Source organism: Poeciliopsis prolifica, unplaced genomic scaffold (genome assembly GCF_027474105.1).
Source record: "Poeciliopsis prolifica strain line A6 unplaced genomic scaffold, Auburn_PproV2 SCAFFOLD036, whole genome shotgun sequence".
Classification (NCBI taxonomy): domain Eukaryota; kingdom Metazoa; phylum Chordata; class Actinopteri; order Cyprinodontiformes; family Poeciliidae; genus Poeciliopsis; species Poeciliopsis prolifica.
In genome coordinates, this window is record NW_026562411.1 from 954853 (window position 1) to 976667 (window position 21815).

General features: G+C 45.3%; 2 protein-coding genes across 2 annotated transcripts; one reads left to right on the forward strand and one right to left on the reverse strand.

Annotated features, from left to right (window-relative positions):
* Window positions 1-406: 406 nt before the first annotated feature.
* LOC129374476 (ORM1-like protein 1) lies at window positions 407-3660 on the reverse strand. The gene is made up of 4 exons (XM_055052924.1): window positions 3551-3660; window positions 1934-2108; window positions 1242-1393; window positions 407-1140 (listed from the first exon to the last, which is right to left on the reverse strand). Coding segments are annotated over exons 1-4 (465 nt in total). The 5' UTR covers window positions 3553-3660; the 3' UTR covers window positions 407-1004.
* A 292-nt stretch (window positions 3661-3952) lies between these two features.
* Window positions 3953-16114, forward strand: LOC129374386 (PMS1 protein homolog 1-like). The gene is given in 14 exon segments (XM_055052778.1): window positions 3953-4024; window positions 5096-5229; window positions 5307-5489; window positions 6358-6460; window positions 6528-6691; window positions 8038-8148; window positions 10816-10938; window positions 11005-11151; window positions 11224-11365; window positions 11368-11860; window positions 11943-12419; window positions 12485-12612; window positions 14640-14788; window positions 15778-16114. Coding segments are annotated over 13 exon segments (2574 nt in total). The 5' UTR covers window positions 3953-4024; window positions 5096-5097; the 3' UTR covers window positions 16000-16114.
* The last annotated feature ends 5701 nt before the right edge of the window (window positions 16115-21815 follow it).

Here is a 21815-nt window from a genome sequence, read left to right on the forward strand (position 1 = left end):
ACAAATATGGCTAAAAGTAAGTATGCCCTTGCTATAATTTTGGTTGGACTTTATGAAGTTCTAAATCATCTTAAATGTAGCATCTTTAAAAACAAGAATGCACTGCCTCTAAATGATTTGACTAGTAAAGTAATCCGCCAGGTTGTGATGATAAATTCACATTATTGCCAATGACTCTTTAGAAAAACACCAGAGTGGAAACACATCAGCAATGTCCTTAGATCAGCAACTGCTGCTGCCCAACAACCTGGGACGGGGTCAAGGGTCATATCCAGACAAGATCATTCAATAAAAGACAAAAAGATCATTTAAAAAAAGTAAAAGAATTATTGATCAACTGGTTCTGGTCCAAAATGTAATGAAAACCTTAAAACGGTGTTGTTGATCACAAACTGAGGCGAGGAGCTGAGGGCACAGACATTTTATTAAAGATTAGGAACAGGAAAAATCACGTCCAGCTCTGGAGGAACCGATCAGAACCGGCGGCCCGGTTCTCCAGAGAGCAGCCGAGTGAACGTAGTGTTTCCCACAGACAGTAAACCTTCCTCAGTAAACAGCTAACCAATCATACCTTCACACAGGACACAGGTCCACAAACACTGTAAAACGAGACAAGCCGCTCCGGTCCAATTAGGGGAGCCATGCAGATGGAGAGCGGTTCTGCTACTCGATGAAATGAAACCAAGACGGTACCGACAATTGGAGGGCGACAGCCTCCAAAGGTAAACAAAAAGAAATACTTCAGAGCATCTGAGTGGCTTCAACACTCAACACCGTGTGACCGACGGGGCGGAGAAAAGCAAATTAAAGAAACCTAGAACCCGACCGCGGCCTGGGCCAGCCCAGGTCCATGCAGGCCCGAATACACAATTAAATACATAAGTTACTGATGCACATCATGTCCGATGATCTGGTTCCTGTTAGCGCTAACCCGACACACTGACTGGATGATTTAGTACATGAATCTGCAGTACACACACAGGAAGGCCAGGCTTCTCCTGCTATTAATACTTGTTTATGCCTAAAATCCGGACGCCGTGCAGCTGAGGCAGCTTGGGGATCAGGACGCTCAGCAGGGACGCCGTGTTGATCACGAAGTGCGTCGTGTCGTATTTTGTGTAGAAACTGGCCAGGAAATATCTGGAAAAGACGAGACAAACATTTGAGCGCCATTACACCTGCTGCTAGCATCACATTGGCTGCTAGCCGCTGCTGCTAGTCGCTGCTGCATCTGTACTCACAGGATGATGGGGGAAATGGTGAAGAACTTTCTGGAGGAAGTGAACTGCACGCCGTAGTCCAGCTGCTCCCAGTGGGTCAGAAGCCGGGCTTTTCCTTGGTCGGGCGTCTCGAAGGGCGTTCCTTTCACCGCATGCATGAACACGTACATGCCCTGCACAGCAACACGAAACATGAGGAGGACTGGCAGAGGAAGCATTTTCCTGCTGAACATTTCAGATCATTTTTGAATCAAAGTTGAACTGAATTAAAAACAACAAAGAAGAAACATTTTTAATTCAGGAGCAAAAACAGCTAAATCAACATGAAAATTACATTCCCCTTCAGAATCCATAAATCAACAAAGCCATATGATTATCTGACCCCAGATCATCATACTGCCACCACAAACTAATTGAGTTAGCGCCTGCTGGCATTTGTAGTTTTACTCTTTTCATACAACATCCCTTCCATTTATACAGCAGATTCACTTATTGTGAATAGTATGTTGCTGTTTAGGTCTGAAATTATTAATCTGATTAATCAGCTATTGGAGTAATCGACTAATTTAGGAATTGATTAATTGTTAATCAGTATAAAGACTCTAAAAAAATAATTTTCTGAAAGAACAACGCAGTCAGAATAAAGGAATGAAGCAAAACTACGAAAATTGTAAACAATTTGCATTAAAGATTAAAGATTCGGCGCCGCTCACCAGGTTGTGTATGACGTTGGTGAGCGTCCAGACCACCGGGACGCTGAAGAAGGGGATGCTGAGCAGCACGATGTGCAAAACGCCGACCCCTAAGGCATAGGTCAGCCAGATGCCCCGGCTGTTCATCACGCGGGTGTTTGGATTCACCTCACTGTGTGCCACACCAACGTTCATCCTGACAGAAACAAACTCCTTCAGGAACCATCCAGTCTCCTCTAAAGGCCTGAAACGGCCTCTAATAACTGGAAACAATCACTCAGTGAGTTGATTACTTTTCAGAGGTTTTCAATAAGGCATGTCAGTTCTGGTCATTTAATAGAAATAAAATTATGGTTCTTTAAAATGTAACGATTGTAAAAAATATTTATGGTACAGTGCCAAAGCAGCATAAAGTATTTAAAGCTGAGGATGAACAAGTCGCACACAAAGACGTGATGGTTACAGCAGGAAGTGATGATTTGTTTACATGTGCAGAAGGAAGGAAGAGGAGACAGCCTGGGAAAACACCGAGCAGCAAGTAAAGAAAGAGAAAATAAAAATATAATGCAGAAAATCATCTGCCGTTTGTTTCCGAAATGAAAATTAGAACAAATGTTAAGTTTTATTTTCTGTATTTTTACTCAGACATCATGCAGCTTAAATTTAACAGGTTTTAGTTTTATCTGGTGATTTTCATTATATTTATATTTGCACTTCAGCTTAACTGGTGCAAATGGAATAAAGTTTTCCAGGTTCTAGACTTTTGGGAAAATTTTTATTTTACATTTTTCCTTCTTCTACTCTTATTTTCCCTTCTAATCTAGAACAATTGTTCTGTAGTATTTACTTCCATTCAAAATGCAATTTTATTATCATTTTTAAATCTTAAATGTCTTATTTTATAGCCTTCCAGAAGTTTATATGACTGTGCTCTCTAAATCTGCCAACTTGGATAGAAAAACTATAATAATAATAATTAACCCAGTGAACTGCTGCAGCTGTACTTTACTCTTCATCTCTGCAGAAAGAAAAGCTAAAAACATCTTGTGTAATGGAGCTGAACTTTGACACACTTTCAGCTGCCAGTACGGATTAAAGACAAAAAAAAAAAAAACAGCTGAAGGTGCATATTTAAATTATTGTGATTTTAAAAGAACAACAATTGCCTCCAAATTTCACCATTATAACTTTATAATATTTGTTTCTGCATAAGACGATATGAACCATTTATTCGCCAATACAGCGGTTTGATTAGCCGCTACTGATCAGCGAAGCTTTTCCTGCGTCTCTGAACAGAAAATAATTTAAATTAAACTGTGTAAACAAGCTTATGATTCTGGATACGTCTATTTGTTGGACAGGTTCGTGGCTGTATAAAACTGCACCACCGTTTAAAATACAAAATTAAAACTTACACAATTTCGAGCTTATTAAATACCATATTCATCCCATGTCAGGTTGTATAACCTGTCTTAGTATTTGTTCCCTCTGTCCCTTAGACCTTTCATTTCTTTTGTTTTCACTACATAGCCAGGCCCATTGTTCACCATTGTTTGCAAAACAAGTTGGTTCCGACATAAATGCGGAAATTAGTATCTACAAAATGTAACAAACATAAAGATTGATCTGTAAACTCACATGTAGCAGCGAGCAGTAGATGTTTTTGTTGTAAAAAAATATCACTATGGCGAGAATCGGTGTGTCCTCCTTGTTGTTATGGCTAGACTGTAGCGACCGGAAGTTGGTGTCGCGGTGAAACGAGTCCAAATATAAACCACTTCGGTTCGGTCCGCCCACAGCAATTACACAACGAGCGTCATTTTGGTTTTATTTAAATATAATTTATTTAAACCAGACGTCTGAAAATAATCTTATTCATTTTCTATTTTTAAAGACTGAGAAGATATTTTTGAATAGTAAAGCTAAAATCTAGCCGTCAGGTTGAACTCAGGATAGAATATTCTCCTACATTCTATTTGAACCCGCCCTCTCATAGATGCTGACCAATCAGTAGACAGCTTCGGGGGCGGGAACCAGGTTGTTTCTGTTCTTGCAGCTCGTGCCTGTTGTGGGAGATTCAATATGGTGGAAGCGGTTCGGACAGCGGTGTCGGTGAGTTTTGACATTGTCCGGTTCCGAGTTTAGCGGGTTTGTCTTTTAACTAAATTACCGACAGAACGAGCCAGCGGTGGTGGAGCACGTCTCATCCAGAACGCGGATTTTGACGATGAAAGACAGTAGAGCTTAAATCCTTAGTGGTAAAGTCACTGAAGTCATTTCTCCATATTTTCTTACAAATTAACCAGAATTTTGGTTTTGTCCGCTTTTTATTCCTTTTCAGCTCAGCTAATCAAACAGTGGTGTAATAATTAGTTTTTGTTAAACTCAAACTAAATATTAATATTAGACAAACAACCTGATTAAATACAGAAGCGGCTTCAAATTAGGAGTTGACCTATTGAAGCAGAGGTGTCCAAAGTGTGGCTCGGGGGCCCTTTGTGGTCCATGGACTGACTTTTAAATTTTTTTTTTTTGTTTTTTTCACAAAAAGAATATACATTTTGAGGCTTTTTGTTTTTAATTCAAGGCAAAAATATACATGACAAATTAAGATTTTTTTGTGGAAAATGTGTTTCAAAAAAGAGACTGAAATCTGCTTTTAATTCATTTATTAAGCTTAGGTAAAAGAGAGAGTAACCCAAATCCTGAAAAAAGATTCCATCTTGTAAATTTTTTCTTCAATTTAGTCCAGAAACATGTTCATTCTGAACGGCATTGTCTGAAGGCAAAACGTTTCTCAGAATAAACTAGAACTATCTTTTATGGTCCCACATCAGAAAAATTCAAATGATGACATGCAGGATCACACAAAAGATGAAAAATGTTAAAAGCAAACAAAAAAAGATTAAGAGTAAATCTGATCCATCTGAGAAGAAAGCGGTTTCTTTTTAAATTTACAAAATAGTGTATTTGTGCATTAAAAAGACAAACTACTTCCAGTAAATGAAAAGTAAAAACTAAAATGTTATTTAAAACTGGAATACCAGGAGGGATGTGAAGTTTGTTGGGATCAGTGATGGCTGCTGTGAAGAAGGATCTGCAGAAACGCTGCTTTGTGCACCGTGGATGCAGCAGTCTAGATAAGACTGCTGCATCCATGACTCTGTTTCCCTACCAACACAGTGATGAAGCAGCTTCCTGCAGACACGGTGCGGCTGCTGTCCAGCTCGCAGGTCGTCACGTCTGTGGTGAGCGTGGTGAAGGAGCTGATGGAGAACTCCCTGGACGCTGGCGCCTCCAGTGTCGACGTGAAGCTGGTAGGTTTACAGACCATTCGCCTGACTTCCTGTTGGGTTTTCCCTTCAGCTTCACCTGCTGTGTTGCTCATTTGAAGGAGAACTTCGGCCTGGACCGGATCGAAGTTCGAGACAACGGCTGTGGGATCAAAGCGGCGGACGCTCCGGTGATGGCCGTCCGACATTTCACCTCCAAGATCAGCAGCCATGAAGACCTGGAGCGCCTGGAAACGTACGGCTTCAGGGGCGAGGCGCTGGGCTCCATCTGCGCCGTGGCCGAGGTGACTCTCCTTCCACACTGAAATTAGAGGTTCAGAAAACTTTTCTGAATGTTTTCTGATCATTTCAAAGCTTCACATGCAAAAAGGAAAATCTACTGGTTTTGAAGGGGGTCTATTGTTAAAAACTCTCTTTCGGCACAGTTTAGTTCTTCCATTTGAGTCTCTGCTGCTTCTAGAAACAGTCTGAACTCTTTAAACCATCCAGATGTTTTTTGACATTAATATTTTTTTAGTGTCTGAAAAAGAAAAAAAAACTCCCAATTATCAAAGGGGAAGTACATAAAATCATTTTATAGCACAATACAGTTACTATGTTACCTTCAGTTATAAAAATGCTATATATGTCAAATATGACCTAAAAGAAATCTGACTGTAATTTAAAGCTGTGAATTTGGGCCTCTGTCTCTTTAAATCCTTCCATTTTTGAGAGGGGGAGGAGCTGCGCCCTGAAGGCGGGGCTAGGTCCTCCAGGCGTTTTGCAGCTTAGTGGTTGCCATGTTTACACTCGCACGTCAAAATGTCTTTCCTCCCGTTTGTTGCAGATTAAACATGACTTAATAGCTCATCTGTTGGCAGCCAATTTTATGAGTAAACAGTTTAAACATTGATGTGAGGGGCGTGGCCAGTAGCTGCTAATTTGCATAACAGAGGTGTAGCCGTAGAACTTCTTATTCTGAAAGGAGTTAAAATAGAACTGAAAAGATCAAATCTGATCATCTCAGAAAGATTTAGTCGACTGCAGCGTAACAGATCACCTCTAAGGCTTAAACTGGCTGACTTGATATGTTTTTCTAAGTTAAATCTGAATTGGAACATTAAAAGCTGAAGTTGTTTGTTGCTCACAGTTCAGAGTCTGTTTCCTGTCCAGGTCACTGTTACCACTAAAACAGAGGACGACGACGTCAGCACGCAGTACACCCTGGACTCCAGCGGGGGCATTGTCTCTCAGAGGCCGTCCCACCTGGGTGGAGGCAGGTTGCCGGGGGCTGCCGGGGCGGGCGTTCTGACGGCGGTTTGAGCCCTGCTGTGTTCCTGCAGGAACGTCGGTGAGCGTGGCGAAGCTGTTCGGGAAGCTGCCGGTGCGACGGCAGTTCTTCTCCTCCGTCAGGAAGCGTAAGGAGGAAGTGAGGAAGGTCCAGGACCTGCTGATGGCCTTCGGCGTCATAACGCCGGAGCTGCGGCTCACGCTGGCGCACAACAAGGTCAGAACCTGCTGCTCTGACCCGTTAACACTTCAGCTGTTCCTAGAAATGTTTTTATTCTGTCTTTTCTCATTCTTTTCTAATCTAGTTTTTCTGAGTCCATGTTTATTTGAACCCAAAACGCCTCCCGGTTTCCAGTTCTGGTTTAATTCAGTTGTTTATTAGTGTAGATTCTCCACCACTAGGTGTCCTCGTTGCATTTCCAGCTGCTGAAACTTTTCCTCTGGTTCTGAAATTACATGTTGGACCCTCAGTTCCAAACTTTTCACCCCAAAAAATTAAAAATGATCAAATAAAGCCCTACTATGACCCCCACTTATTGTTATTTCACTCTATATTTTATTATTTAATGATGTAGTTTATTTTGTTTTCCTATTTGAACCATGCAAACCATAATGAATCTGGTTCATAATGAATCTGGTTCATAATGAATCTGACAATCAGATTTCGACCCCCTGCCTGGTGGCTCATGGCCTCCCTGGGGTCCCGAACCCCACATTGGGAACCCCTGCTTTAGGCTGCAGGTAAAGCATTAGTGGTGAAGAGATTACAAAAGAATACAATGAAAAATTATATGTGACAAAAACAAAACATGAACAATGAATCGTTTCAAGTGTTTCTAAGAGATCTTAACCTGTAAAGTCTGTTTGTTCTTCTGCGTTTATGTTCTGGTACAGATTAAAGAGATTTTAAATGAATGAATCAGAGCTGCAGAGGTCACTGTTCCTAGGAAACATCTCTGCATTTCAGTTCAATCTGATTTTAGTTTCAAAGATTAATTGCTAGTAATTGAAGGTAAGTTCTGGATTGAAACCCATTCTGTCCCGTTAAAGGTTCTGAGTCCGAACTATAATTTTTCCTGCATGTTTTAGCCTAAATATCCAAACAAAGGAATAAATCTTTAAAACAAGAAGCCAGTTTAGCTGATTAGATTGTGTATTTTGAGTTTTTTCTGTGATTTCCTGAACTTTTTAAGCATATCCGTCTCCTAATCTGAGCGGTTTAAACCCAGATTAAAGCCTCCTGCAGTTCTGGGCTCTGGATGCAGCAGCATGTTTTGCTGCAGGTCAGTGAGTTTGCATGCAGCAGCCGTGCAGCTCTCGTGGAAAGCAGCTTGAGATTGCAGCGGAGCACAGTCTGTCCAGTCATGCTGCTGCCGCTGCTATCTGTTCCCTCCAGCTCTGCTTGTGTTTCACTTCACGGCCTTTTCAGGAACTGTTTACTGCGGGATCCGTTTCATGAGCCAAACTGTAAAATATCAGACATGTCCTGCAACCTGTTACCAGGATATCTGCTGGCCGCTGCTGCTGAGGGGACGGGTCTCATGGAGGCGTTTTGTTCTGCAGGTGGTGGTTTGGCAGAAGGCCAGAGCGGCGGACACCAGGAGCGCCCTGGTTGCTACGCTAGGAGCTAGTACCGTCGCTAACCTGCTGCCCGTCCACCAAGAACAGCCAGAGGTTGGTTAAGGAGAGGCTTGGTAGTCAGTATCTTACCCAAAGTAGATAGCGCCTCAAATAATATTAATATGAAAAGAATATTGGAGGAATCAGTTGGGGATCAGGTCCAAACCCATTTTTATCTTCTGTTTGGAGTTGAGACCTGAATCGGGTTCAAGTCTGAGACGTTTCAGGCCCACAGGGTCTGACCTCCGAACCATCGCTGTGTGACTCACGGCTTCATTTTCATAGAAAACCCATTAAACACCAGAAGCCCATGACTGCCTGTTGGAGGTAAAGTCACTCCAGTTGTGGGCTAAGGAGTTAGCTGCACTAACCTAAAGCAGCGTTTCCCAACCCTGGTTCTCAAGGCTCTCTGCCCTGCATGTTTTAGGTCTTTCCTTGCTTCAGTTTGCTGATTTCAGTTGATGAATAATTAACAGGCGTTTATTGACTGCAATCATCACCATGGTATTTAGTGTAGCTCATGCTAAAGCTATATACCAGCATGGTATTTAAGGCAAGCTAACGCTAAAGCGCTACACTAACATTGTATTTAGTGGAGGCTAACAACACCATGGTACTTAGCAAAAGCTAACTGTATCACTTCATAATGATGGTATTTAAGGGGAGCTATGGTGCTACTAACACTGTATGTAGCATAGCCCTATATGCCATTGACGCATGCTAACACTTAGCATAGTGCCCTCCACCGAGTCAAATTTGTCAGTTTGTGTTTCAGGAAGTAATTTTTAATTTTTTTTAGAACAGATCTGTCACTCATGGACTCGGTTTTATAATTGTTGAGTTTTGCTAACTGTGGCTGATTTAGCCTCAGTTAGTGCAAAGGACCCAGACCATCTGCAGATTTTACACTGTTTACTGTAGAAATACAGCAATGCATTCTGGGTAGAGAATAAACATCATTTGGAGATGTGAAGGATTGTTATAGAAGAATATTCTGGAAGAATATTTTTCAATAAAAAGTACTTGAAATTACTTTAACCAATAAGGCTGTCTTTTAGGCAGCCTAAAATAAATAAGATTAGAAATTTTGTATCATTTTCGATAGACATGGAACTTTATTCAGCTGAGAGGTTGACATAAATTAGTGCTTTAGAATGAGGTGTAATGAGTTCAGGGGAAGCTAAATGCTAACCCTAATACAGCCGTTTGTGGCGCTGTGTAAATCAGCTGCTCCTCTGAATCAGCAGTGGCACCTGCCTGAGCAGCTGATCCGCGGTGCGCCCGGTTGTCGGCGGCTCAGCGCGCTCTGCCCTTTTCTCTGCAGCTCTTCCTGATGAAAGCTGAGTGCTTCCTGACGCTAATCGAGTCGCCATGGCGATGCCGGTCTCCGCGCGCTCGTTGCCGCTCGTCACGAGGCTCCTACCTGCTGACAGATGTGGAACAGCCGCTCTCGCGCTGTTGTTGTTGTTTTGCTGCGGTTATGAGAGTGACCTTTGACCTTTGTGGCCGCTGATCAGGAGGAACTAAATGTGACGCTGGCAGCTCTGGCTGCCCTGCTGAGCAGCTCCGGGGATCCAGAGGTCCAGTTCGTGCGTAATGAGCAGGAACAGCGGCTCGGTTCTGGATGCCACCGCCGGCTTCTGCTGCTCATAATGAGGCCGTGTGGAAAAATGCAGCCACTAATAGCCCTCCGTAGGAACCAGGCTGACCTTTACATGCAGCTGCTGAGTCATCAGATCCAGCGGTTCTGGCTGGAAGATCTGACCTGTACAGAAGAAGAAACGATACTTTTTCAGACTTCAGAAATACTACGTTTAGTGAAAGTATTCTATGGCGGCTGAAACAACATAATTATCTGCAAACGCACAAATGGAAGCAAAAACCTTCAATACAAAAACAATCAGACAAAATGCTGCAAAACATGACGCATGACAAAAGTTACTGCACTTGCTCCTCGAAACAGAGGCCCTCCAGGCCACTAGGGGGGAGTCTGCAGCTATTGATCCAATTGGGATCAGTAAAGCATTTCTGAATTGGATAAATATTACCTAAATAAATACACTGCTCTTCTATAATATTGTAAAACACATAAAGCATAATTGCACCTTTTCCTTCTGGACATCCCATCTTTCCTGAGGGTCTGCTCCCACATGAGCTGGTGGCTGCTGCCCCCTTGTGGTCTGGAGGACTTCTGTTTTGTGCAGTGAGTCTGCGGCATCTTGTACTTCCTTGCCCTTTCTCATTTTCCCCAAACTTACTTTCAACCACGGGCCGTCAACCTATTTAGGTCTGAGATAACCGACTATATAGTGACTTTTTTATTTATTTTGCATAAAATAAATGATATAAAATGCAACTCGCACAGTTCTGTTTATGGGTTGTTTTTTTTTCTGTCCGAAACAGCTAACATGCTAACGCCGGAATGGTAACAATACAGTTATTTCACTCTCAAAACATCTACATAAGACTGCCGAATGCAAAAACAAATGTTCATAAGACGAAGTATTTTGCTTTTTGGGTGTTAACAACCTGAAATTAAACAAAATGAAAAATGATTGTGTTCTTCACCTGAGGACGGCAAACAACGGCAGCAGATGCACCAAACCCGGGTTACACCGCCTCCCTGTGGTGAAACCTGGTAGTGCACCGAAACCTTTTCATTCTTTTCAATTATCAATAAAAAACGTATTCATTTGTGTGTTTTGATTGTTCTTCCTCCAGATGGTTCTGGACGGTTTTCTCCCAAAGCCCGGAGCTGATTTGTCCTCAACAAGCTCCTCTACCTCTGATAAAACCTTCATATTTATTAATAAACGTCCTGTCCAGCAGAAGGACATCCTGAAGGTGAAAATGATTCAGATTGTGTGTTTTCTGTTTCTTTCTGTTATTTATCACGTTTCTTCTCCTCAGCTGTTGCGTCAGCACTATTCGCCTCAGTATCCTGATGATGCGACTCGGCATCGGTTCCCCGTCCTCCTGCTGAACATCACAGTTTGTCCTTCATCGCTGGATGTAAATGTGACGCCTGATAAAACCCAGGTTCTGCTTCATGACAAGGTACCAGAGGTTCCATCCCAGCTCATCGGGTTCAGGTTCCTTCGCTCTCACTTCCTGTTTCTCCGTGTTTAGGAGGCGGTTCTGGCTGCCGTCGAGGCTCTGCTGGTTTCTCTTTACGGTTTTCGTCCTGAAAAGCAGCCAGAGCCTGAAACTCTTCCTCGTCCTGCTGGTTGTGTGGAGACGGATGAGAATACGGAGAACAGGAAGGTGAGCGATGAGATGCCGGCCAGTCAGCTGCCCTGCAGCGCCAGGCCTCCAGCTGCAGCTCCTCTTCCTCCATGGCGGACGACTGGATCGTCAACCAATCCGGTTTCTCCCTCTGTGACGACGAGGCGACCCGCAGTCGACCCCAGAGCGCCGAGCCCGGCCCAGAGGAGCCGCGGCAGCCGCAGATGTCCGCCGAGGCCTGGAGTCGCGGCACGGCGCTGACTGACCCGGCGTCGGGAGAACCGCTGCGACCCGTCGCCATCCACCGGCCCGACCCAGAAGTCAAGAGGTCAGGCAATACCATAACAGAGAAACGGGCCGTGCTGACGGCGTACGACATGATCAGCAGCCGCACGCTGAAGGCGCCGCCGTCCGCCGCCTCGCTGTTCGAGAAGGAAACCCGGCCTGAGATTCTGATGGAGCGACCGGCCGCCAGCCTGCAGGAAGTCAGCGCCGCTGTTCAGAACCGCTGGGAAAATCTGGGAGACGAAGGCAGGAAGAGGTGAGAGCAGCTGAGGTGTGTCACAGTAATCAGTTCAAATGATCCATTTGCATGATTTATTCTTCTTCTTCTGCTGCTGCAGGTTTGAAGAAAAGGCGAGGAAGAGTCAGGAACTCCATGACCAGAGGACCAGGCCAGCGGCCGCTGCGGCCCCCGAGGCCCCTGCCGATCGGCCCCTGAGGGCCGCTAAGCTCCAGGCTCAGAAGCGTAAAGCTCCTCTGTCCAACCAGCAGCTGCTGGACGAGCTTTTCTCCGCCCAGCACCAGAAGAAGAAGAAGGCTCCGCCCCCGAAGCCGTGGCAGCCGCTGCCCTGCTCCATGGCGACGCTGCGCCAGCGACTGCAGCGCCTGTCGGCCCAGAGCGGCGTGGCGGGGCCCCGGGGCCTCCGGCCGGTGGGCCGGCTGGCCTCTCTGAAAGCCTGGCTGATTTTGTGCGGCGGGCGGCGTCTGATGCTGCTCAACCCGTTCCGGGCGGAGGAAGCCCTGCTGTTCCAGCGGCTGCAGCAGGATCACGTCCTTCCTGCCGCCCGGCTGCAGAACCCTCTGCTGCTCACCGACAGGTAGGTCTGGTTCCCACGGCGATGGGGAAGCCGCACTCTCATGCTAAACTCCTGCTGTCTTCCAGAAACCTGGGCGCCGCCCAGTTTGACACGCTCTGCAGTTTGGAGAAGGGCGCGGCGGAGCCGGACGGCAGCGTCTTCTTCTCTGACCCCCGACTCGTCGCCAACGGCTTCCAAATCAAACTCAGTCCAGGTACGCCACCAAAAGCCTTCCCCTGCCAGCTTCCTGTCCGCTGCCATGGCAACAATCACACTGTGCTGGGTGAAAATCTGCGTCTTATTTCTGGGTGTTTTTCTTCCAAGAAACTTTCTCACTCGTGTTTCTGTCCAATAAATGGTGTTTTCACATAAATATTTAATAAAAACTGAAATATCTCACAGAATTAAAGTGACAGAGTATTTATTATTATTATTACAATTATAAATTATAAATATAATAGAAATAAATATTGTTCTAATATTTATTATTAGAATAATAAATACTCATATATTCTGCAGCAGTATCTGTCATCACTGCATCTGCCAGGAATCTTTTATTTTTAAAGTGTTTCTCCTTGTATTTCCTGAAGTTGCTCTTCCTCATCAGTTGCGTTGCTTGTTGCTTCTTGTTGTTGCTGGAGCGGTTCACCTCCGCTGACCTTGGCCCCGGGCCCGGCAGCGGGCCTCCCGGTGGACCGGAGCCCGGTGTGCAGGTGATGAGGGAGAAGTTGGCCTTTAAGGAATTCCTGGAATGCTTCATGCGGCCAGTTTCACTCCGGCTTCATTTACGGGATTAAAACCAGAATTTAGTCGGCTCTGCAGCGACGGTTTGATCTGTGGAGTTTTATCCTCGCTTCACACCCATCAGCCTGTGTGAGTTGAGGAACGTTCACCAACTGATCCCAGACTTCCTAGTTCCCTGGAACACAAAGACGATGCGACACGTCTGCCCAAAACACATCTCCAAAGAAATATTGAGTCAATAACCAAAACTTTATTCTACTGAACGTTTATCAATCAGCCGAGTAAATTCAGTTCATCTGAAGCTAAATGTTGTTAAAGTTAGCAAAAGTGCTAAATGGAGAATTAGCTGTGCTGGTAGTAGATTAGCACTCAACACTGATGGAACTAACATGGTGCAATATAGCATTAGCTTGATGTTGGTGTAGCGCGTCAGCTATTAGCTAAATACCATGTCAGTGCAGTCCTTTAGCATTAGCAAAGCTAACCATAATGTGTATAGTTAATGCTTTAGCCTTAGCGCAGCTAGCTGTCCGGTTAGCATCGTGGGCTGCTGCTGCCTGCAGCGGCTAACATCAGAGCTTCATGCAGGAACGTTACTGGAAACATTCAGCTGGTTCTGCTGCAGGTTCCACACAGCGTCTGAATCAGGTTGGGGCCTGGACTTTGACTAGGCCATTGCAGCACCTTGAGGAATTGAATTATTAGCGTATTGTCATCTTTTAATGCATTTCTAATATTGTCTACAATATTAGGGTGAATGAAAAATCAGGAGAATTTGTTAATCCGACTAACGATCAGAATCATGGATTTCTAAAATAATCATTAATTGCATCCAAACATAAGTAATATTTCATTCTCCATGATGTCCGTCAGTATTTATGTTCATCTTCTGGAGAATATTTAAATTATTGCCCAACATGAACATAAAATGTGTTTTTCATTTTCAGTTTAATTCTTGGTTTTAAGCTCAGTTCATGTTCTCAAAAATTCATAAATTCTCAAAACAAGTTTAAAAAACAGAAAATTATTTTGATAAGTGTAAAAAATACAGGAGTTATTAACGAAAATGAATCTCCAATATGTGTCTGAAGAGTTGGTTAGTTTAACCTCATTTCATGTCTGCTGATGCATTTGGATAATAAAGTGAACAGAAACTGATTGTCTTGCTGCTTCCACTGGCAGAAAACCAGCTCAGGCATTTTGTTGGTGCCTCTGAATCTGCAGGTTATTAAATCAGAATCAAAATTGTGGATGATTTACAGTATTTCCTCATAAACTGCGGCCCATCATTCTTCCAGGCTCCTCGACAGCTTCCTTCCAGTCTGCTGGGGCTTCTATTAGTCATTTAACACTCCATTTGGCCCGGCTCTGTTGCCCTTGGGCCGCGACTCGGCCGTAAAGCTCCGTGTTTATTTATTATTCCTTCCTGGAGATAGTAGCAGCGTCTGGAGTGTATTAATCCTTGTTTTGTGCTTGCTTTGGCCGGCCGGCTGTCAGCAGAGCGCCATCTGGAAGTGACGGCCGTGGCGGACTGCGTGCCTTTCCTGGGCCTGGAGGACCTGAAGGAGGTTCTGACCGCCGTCCTCCAGGGGAACGCCGCCTCGGTGCCGCAGAGCCGGCCGCTTAAAGTCACCAACTACCTGAAGGTAAACCTGCCATCACAACTCCTCACACAACTCATCAAAATGAGTAAAAGCAACAGCTGTCAGAGAGATGAGCCGCTTTTAGTGTCCTGCAGGAAGTAGCTGGTCTGCATTTCCTGTTGCCTGCTTTCCCTGTGTGGCATTTGAATTACTGTTGTCTTGTTTTATTTTGGATATTTACAATGTTTTCTAATTCCAGTGTTAAATGTTCTTTAGAAAGTTTTTTATTATTAAGGGCTGGATGTACTTGCATGATAATACGGTTACTGCTATATTACCAAAGGTTTCTGTTTAATAACAGATTAATAACACAGTTATTAATAACACTGTGTTATTAATAACAGTGTTTAAAATGAATAACAGATTAATAACACAGTGTTTAAAATGAATAACACAGTTATTAATAATACTGTGTTATTAATAACACTGTGTTATTAATGTGTAATGAATAACAGATTAATAACACAGTTATTAATAACACAGTGTTTAAAATGAATAACAGATTAATAACACAGTGTTATTAATAACAGTGTTATTAATAACACTGTGTTATTAATGTGTAATGAATAACAGATTAATAACACAGTTATTAATAACACTGTGTTATTAATAACACTGTGTTATTAATAACACAGTGTTTAAAATGAATAACAGATTAATAACACAGTGTTTAAAATGAATAACAGATTAATAACACTGTGTTATTAATAACACTGTGTAATTAATGTATAATGAATAACAGATTAATAACAGTTATTAATAATACTGTGTTATTAATAACAGTGTTTAAAATGAATAACAGATTAATAACACTGTGTTATTAGTAACACAGTGTTATTAATAACACTTGTAGGATGTATCAATGTCCTTCATCAGCGATTTGAACCGTAGGACTGGAGCTGTGTTTCATTTATTGTCTTTTCTTCCTTATGAAGCTTTGAGCGTTAGCAGCGCTAATCTAGGAGAACTAGATCTGGATGTTTTGTGTTCAGGCCGAGGCGGTCCGGCTCGCCCGCCAGCTGCCTTCAGATTTATGTGGTGAAGAAGTGGCGGAGCTGCTGGCGCGGACGCAGCGGCGGCTGGGCGGAACCGACCGGACCTGCGTCCACGGGCGGCTCTTCCTCCACCACCTGGGCGACGTCCCGTCCTCACAGCAGGAGGCCGGGCTGCAGGAGGCCGGGCTGCAGGAGGCCGGGCTGCACTCGCACCGCTGAGGAACACGGTGAACCTGAACTCTGGAGACGAAGAGGCTCAACGGTCAGCGGAGGCCAGACGGACTATCGGGTTAGTTCTCAAAACGACTCTGGTTTTAACCAGAGGGATTAATAACAAACACTTTCAACTGAAAAAAAAACATTTTGTTGTTAATTATGGAATAAACAGACATATGAGCTCAACAATTATTTATTTGGTTTAATCTGGACACACATTTGGTAGCTAAGTCAAGTTTACAGAATATTTCACCAGTAAAGCAGTTCAGAGTTTTTTACGATACAAATAAACAAACTAACATCATTAGAATAAAACTAATGATGTTCCACTTATTATAAATCAAATCAACTGTGAGCCGCTGGGTTTTATTGTAGATTTAAAAGACCTCAGTGTTTCGGCCGTTTTGCAGTTTTCTGGACATTTGATCCAGATGTTTGATATCTAGAAGCTGAAGCTGCTTCTCCATGTTTGCTTCTGGTTTCTTCTGCTTCGTTTGGTTTTCATTCAGTCAAGTTTCTCACAATGGATATAAAATCCACTGATTTAACTCGTCAGCGAAGCGACACTTCATGATGAAATGAACTTGGTAAAACTAAGTGAAAGTAACCAGTTGCTACATAAGCCAGTAGTTCACAGAGCAGAAAGCTGGGACTCCCTGCTGTGATCTGATGTTACTTTGCTTCGTGTTTATTTCACATGTTTGGTTTTCGTCAGACTGAGGGTGTACTTAGTTCCTGGTGAGGATAGTTTGACAGAAACTAATCTGTAAACCAACCTGCAGGATGAGGATTGACAGGCGGTTCGCTGAATCCCTCCTGGACAATCGGGACAAAATGAAAAGCAATAAAATCAAGCAGTCGGGGCCCGAGGGCCAGACGGCCAGCTGCTGAGCGCTGCCTGTCTTCACCTGGCCTGTAATTTATCCTTTCCGTCTGCACTGCGCTTGCTTTTCCACTTACGGATGAGGAATCGCCACGCTGACCCCACAGCTGACAGCCACATCTGGGAGCCGTGATGTGATTGATGGCCGGTCACTGGGAGCTCCTGGACCGGGCCGAGCCGCCGGCCCCTCCAGGCCTGTTTACAGAAGCGTTTGTTTGTGACGAGGCATCAGAAAAACCCGTCCAGCTCGGCGCCGCTCCTCCGGGACGCAGGGATGACAGTGATGAAGAGGAGGGCTTCCTCCGAGGAGACCCCTGACGAAGAGCGCGGGCGCCTGACACGGACGGATGTCGAGCGGTGTCAGGTATGTGTCAGGCCCTGACAGCTCAGGAATAACAGGTATGGTACAGTTTTACAGATTGGTTTTACAAGACGTTCAAGCAGCAAGCTGTACTTTCCACCGTTAATCCTCAGCAGATAAATCCAGCCGACAGGAAACAGCCTGATATGTTTACAGCCCACATTCAGAAAATACAGTCGGACCAAAAGTTTCAGTCCCATCAGAAATTAACAGCAAGAATTTCAGTAATTAGCCGGATACAAGAGGAAAAATGTTTTTCAAGGTCAAATTCTCACCATGTAATTCACTCATTCATAAATGTCAGTTCAAACTAAATATTTAGCTTAAAACTAAATCTTTAGTCACCAATGAATTAAACCTGCTGCCAATCAAGTCCGGTTTGTACCGCCTAAACAGGAAGGAACTGACTGCAGCATCGCTGTGGAAACGGTTTAGCATCATTTGACCTCCAAAGCCCACCTGAGCGCTGAAGCTCATCTCCGTCTTCTGATTGGTTCCTGCCTGCAGGATGATGCTCCAGGTCTCCCACTGGTTTCTGGAACAATGGGTTTGCTGAACCCAACTGGTCTCCAGAACCTCAGGGGAAAGTTTCTGACGCCTTGTTGAGTCGGTGCCGTGCAGACTTCAGGAGGGGAAAAGCGGCTCTAACCTGCAGAGTCTATATTTAGCTAACTCAGGTGTCTTTATCTTGTTCTGTTCGTCAAGTTTCATGTTTCTAAACAGAAGCAGGTGGTCCGAGTCCTCGGTACCCCGTACGACCGCTTCTTCCAACAGATCCAAAAATAGAGCAGGAAAGGCGTTAAACATAGTTCATGTGATTTTATTTCAAATTTGATGAGTCTGTTAAAGTCTATGGTTACTCCTGGGTTCTGAGACGGCTGTATAAGTGGCCCGGCTGCTGACGGGACCTGTGGCTCTGCACATTAAGGTAGTAACAGGAGAGCAGAAACCTGTCTCGATGACGTGTGTGAAATGAAGAAGTGAAACATTTTGCATGCTTTCCAAAACTGCTCCTTTCCTACCATCCGTCCTGTGGGAGAAATCATGAGCAAATCCCTCATTCCAACGGCAGAAACTGTATTAAAACAGGTGTTTTCAGAAGACAGCTGGCAAAACGAACCGCTGCTGACCTTTAAAACAGCCTGGTCACATGGTAAAAAGATGATCATCACCTAATCCTCCCTAATTACTCTGATACGTCCCCTGGAGGCCCCAGGCAAACAGTGTAGATTTTTGCTGCTGCACGCATTTCTGAGCAGCGAGTATCCGCCGGCGACGAGCCTCGAAGGAGCCCGGAGAGAAACGGGTCAAACGAGAGGCACAGGTCCTCACCGGCGTTCAGCTTTTTCCCAGAAGCATTTGCAGAGCCTCGGTCCTGCAATGCCGAGGCCATCTGGGAGTTCTCTCAGCATAAAGCCTGACATGTGCTGCGGTTTGACCTTTCACAGCACCAACTATAATATTATCATAAGCCGAGGCGATCCGATTGCACCTCTCCCTGCGGTGGGATTCAGTATCCATATGTAGTGATGATAAGCGAAAACCTTCCTGGCTGTTTGTCTCTCATCCAAATGTGACTCTCAACACTTTGGTTCTGCACAAACACGTTTCTTCTGTTTGTGTCTCAGAAAACCAGTAGAAACCAACCTGGACAGGAAACTGGCCACCAGTAGACCCAACAAATCACTCAACCCAGGGGCGGAGCTTCAGGGGGGCCGGCGGGCCCCCGGCCCAGACCCGGATGGGGGCCGAATGGGACTTCAATAAAATAAAATAACATAAAATGCATAAAATAATGTACTGAATTTTCTGGCCAAGACGCACCGATCAGTGGAAGCTGACTGGTCCGGATCACTGCTCCATTGGTCCACAGAACAACGGTACGGTCCGGTTAGGATGGTGCCACTGGCACAACACGATCCGCTGATTGGCTGACAGAAAAAACATCACTAGTGCATCATATTTGTCGTCTTCCTATTATGACACAAAATTAGGCCTTGGGTTTGACCCGCCTGCCCAGTTAGAGTCGAATCGTGTCCTGAACACGCTGGACTATAAAACGGCATCTTGAAAACGAGGAATTCAGCTCTGCAGGCGACACTCCTTCAGTTAAGATGGTTCCAACACCTGAACCATTGATGATCCAAACGACCCACAGGTACCAAAACGTCTCAACGATTCCCTCGAAGGTTTCCTTTGCTCCTTCAGGACGTGGATGACAGTTTGATTCAGATGCAGAACGGTTATCTCCACCGTCTCTAAAGGTGAAGTGGATCAAACATCTGGTGAGCTGAAGACTCCAACATGCATCAAATCCAGATTCAGGCCACAAGCCGAAACGTGTTGGTGAGTCTTTGTGTCGCTGGAGTTTTCAACTGATGGAACCAGAAACCATCATTTCATGGCTGAAAATTCAAACTGGTCACAGCAGGAAGCCGACCCGGAGCTGTCCGGTCGGTCCAGCTCTGAATGCTGCAACCTGGACATTCAGCAAAGCAGCAGGGGTCAGAGGTCCTGCACAGACGTTACAGACTCAGTTACTACACATGGTTAGGGTCAGGGGTCATTTTCGTTTCATGGATTGTGTTGACTCGATGTCCTTTCACAGAAAGGTGGAATGCCACCTTTTGTTTTTCAGACATCTCTGAAAACCTGAAGCAGTGCTGGAAAACATGGTCGACATGACAGACTGATGTCTTCTGGAAGCAGCACGACCATAAATTAGCACGCTGTTAGGGATTTGCTTAACTTTGTGGTTGAAATTACAGCACAAATCTGTGAAGCACGTATTGCAGCCAGGGATAATGTAACAACTATATCTGTCAAAACTGGAGGGCCGGGCAGCTGGCACTAATCGGAGGAAGAGAGTTATGAGTGCGAGTTGGCGTGGTGTGCCGCTCGCCGCTCTGCAGCCTCCCCTCTCTGCACCGTGCCCGCTCTGCACCGTACCCGCTCTGCAGCCTGCCCGCTCTGCACCGTGCCCGCTCTGCACCGTGCCCGCTCTGCACCGTGCCCGCTCTGCACCGTGCCCGCTCTGCACCGTACCCGCTCTGCAGCCTGCCCGCTCTGCACCGTGCCCGCTCTGCACCGTGCCCGCTCTGCACCGTGCCCGCTCTGCACCGTACCCGCTCTGCAGCCTGCCCGCTCTGCAGCCTGCCCGCTCTGCACCGTGCCCGCTCTGCACCGTACCCGCTCTGCAGCCTGCCCGCTCTGCACCGTACCCGCTCTGCACCGTGCCCTCTGCACCGTACCCGCTCTGCACCGTGCCCGCTCTGCACCGTGCCCGCTCTGCACCGTGCCCGCTCTTCAGCCTGCCGCTCTGCAGCCTGCCCGCTCTGCACCGTGCCCGCTCTGCACCGTGCCCGCTCTGCACCGTGCCAGCTCTCATTCCTGAGGTGCCATAACGAGTTCTGGGCCGATCAAGATACTCTGACCTCCAGAGCCACATGGCTCTCTGAGATTTGCTTTGTTAATCTGGGAAAATGCAAAACAGGCAGGAAATGACCAAGAAAACCTTGATGATCCTAAAGAGGAAAAACACATTTCCTTTCATTAGGGCCTGTGGCCTGAATGGACCGTGTTCAGGAGCGATGGACCGGACAGTGGCAACCAGTGGATCCTCTGGTAGACGATCGGTGGCCAGAAGGGCTGCAGCTTTGGTGGTTGCAGAACCAAAACTTCTGGTGAGAGGAATCCAGGACTTTGATTGACCTGAAGGAAGTTCTGCAAAACGAAGGACAGAGCAGTTTACAGCTGCTCTGTGAGGACCGGCTGGGAGCGTGTTGTCCTTCAGAGGACGCTCAGAGCGAGAGGACGGTCAATCCGTTGACCTGGAGGCGGTTGCTGAGGTAAAACTAGATGTTATGAGGTTGGGGAGGCTGATGTGTCTCTTCAGGTCATGTGGAGGATTGGGGCAACGAACAAGCTAAATATTTAGTTGGGTCAGTGTTCGCTAAATGTTGAAGCAAAAATAATTGGGTTGTGAAACAAAGCTGGACTGTGTGACCCTGCAAAAGCAGAAAGGACTAAACGGGATCTGAGGAAGCCATCTTGTCTTCATCAGCCCTTCATACTTTCAAAGTTCATCTTTCGATAATCCAGACGTTGTTTGTTAGTGTCTGAATTTCTATTTCTGGTACCCAAAGTATCGTCTTTATATCATCACCAAATTCAAGCGAATGTTCCATGATCATCGTACATCATCACGGTACGATGATGTTAATCTATCAGGGAACTTAAGAAAACAATCCCTGCTCCATAGTTTAAATTTCTATTAACTTTACACAACAGGAATCCGGTCCAATAACGGGGTCTCCAGCTGCCTTGGAATCCTCCCTCACCCCCCAACATCCTTCTTCCCGCTCTCTCATTCAGACTTCCTCACCTGTCAGAGGTGGAATGTTGCTGGCGGAGACGATCCTCCAGGGTCCAACTCATGACAGATGTAATGACGCTCAGTGAAAATGTTTACCAGCAGCTGCTGTCTGTCTGCTGCAGACAACAAGCTGCTGCAGCTCAGGATCAACCAGAAGCTTCACCCGGCTGGCGATTCACCGACAGCCGGGTGAAGCTGAA

Excerpts from the sequence above, each read along its gene's own strand:
- LOC129374476 (XM_055052924.1), bottom strand. Across the intron at positions 1,394-1,933 it reads CCAACGTCATACACAACCTG|GGCATGTACGTGTTCATGCA; the intron begins GTGAGCGGCGCC and ends GTTGCTGTGCAG. Across the intron at positions 1,141-1,241 it reads ACCATTTCCCCCATCATCCT|ATATTTCCTGGCCAGTTTCT; the intron begins GTGAGTACAGAT and ends CGTCTTTTCCAG.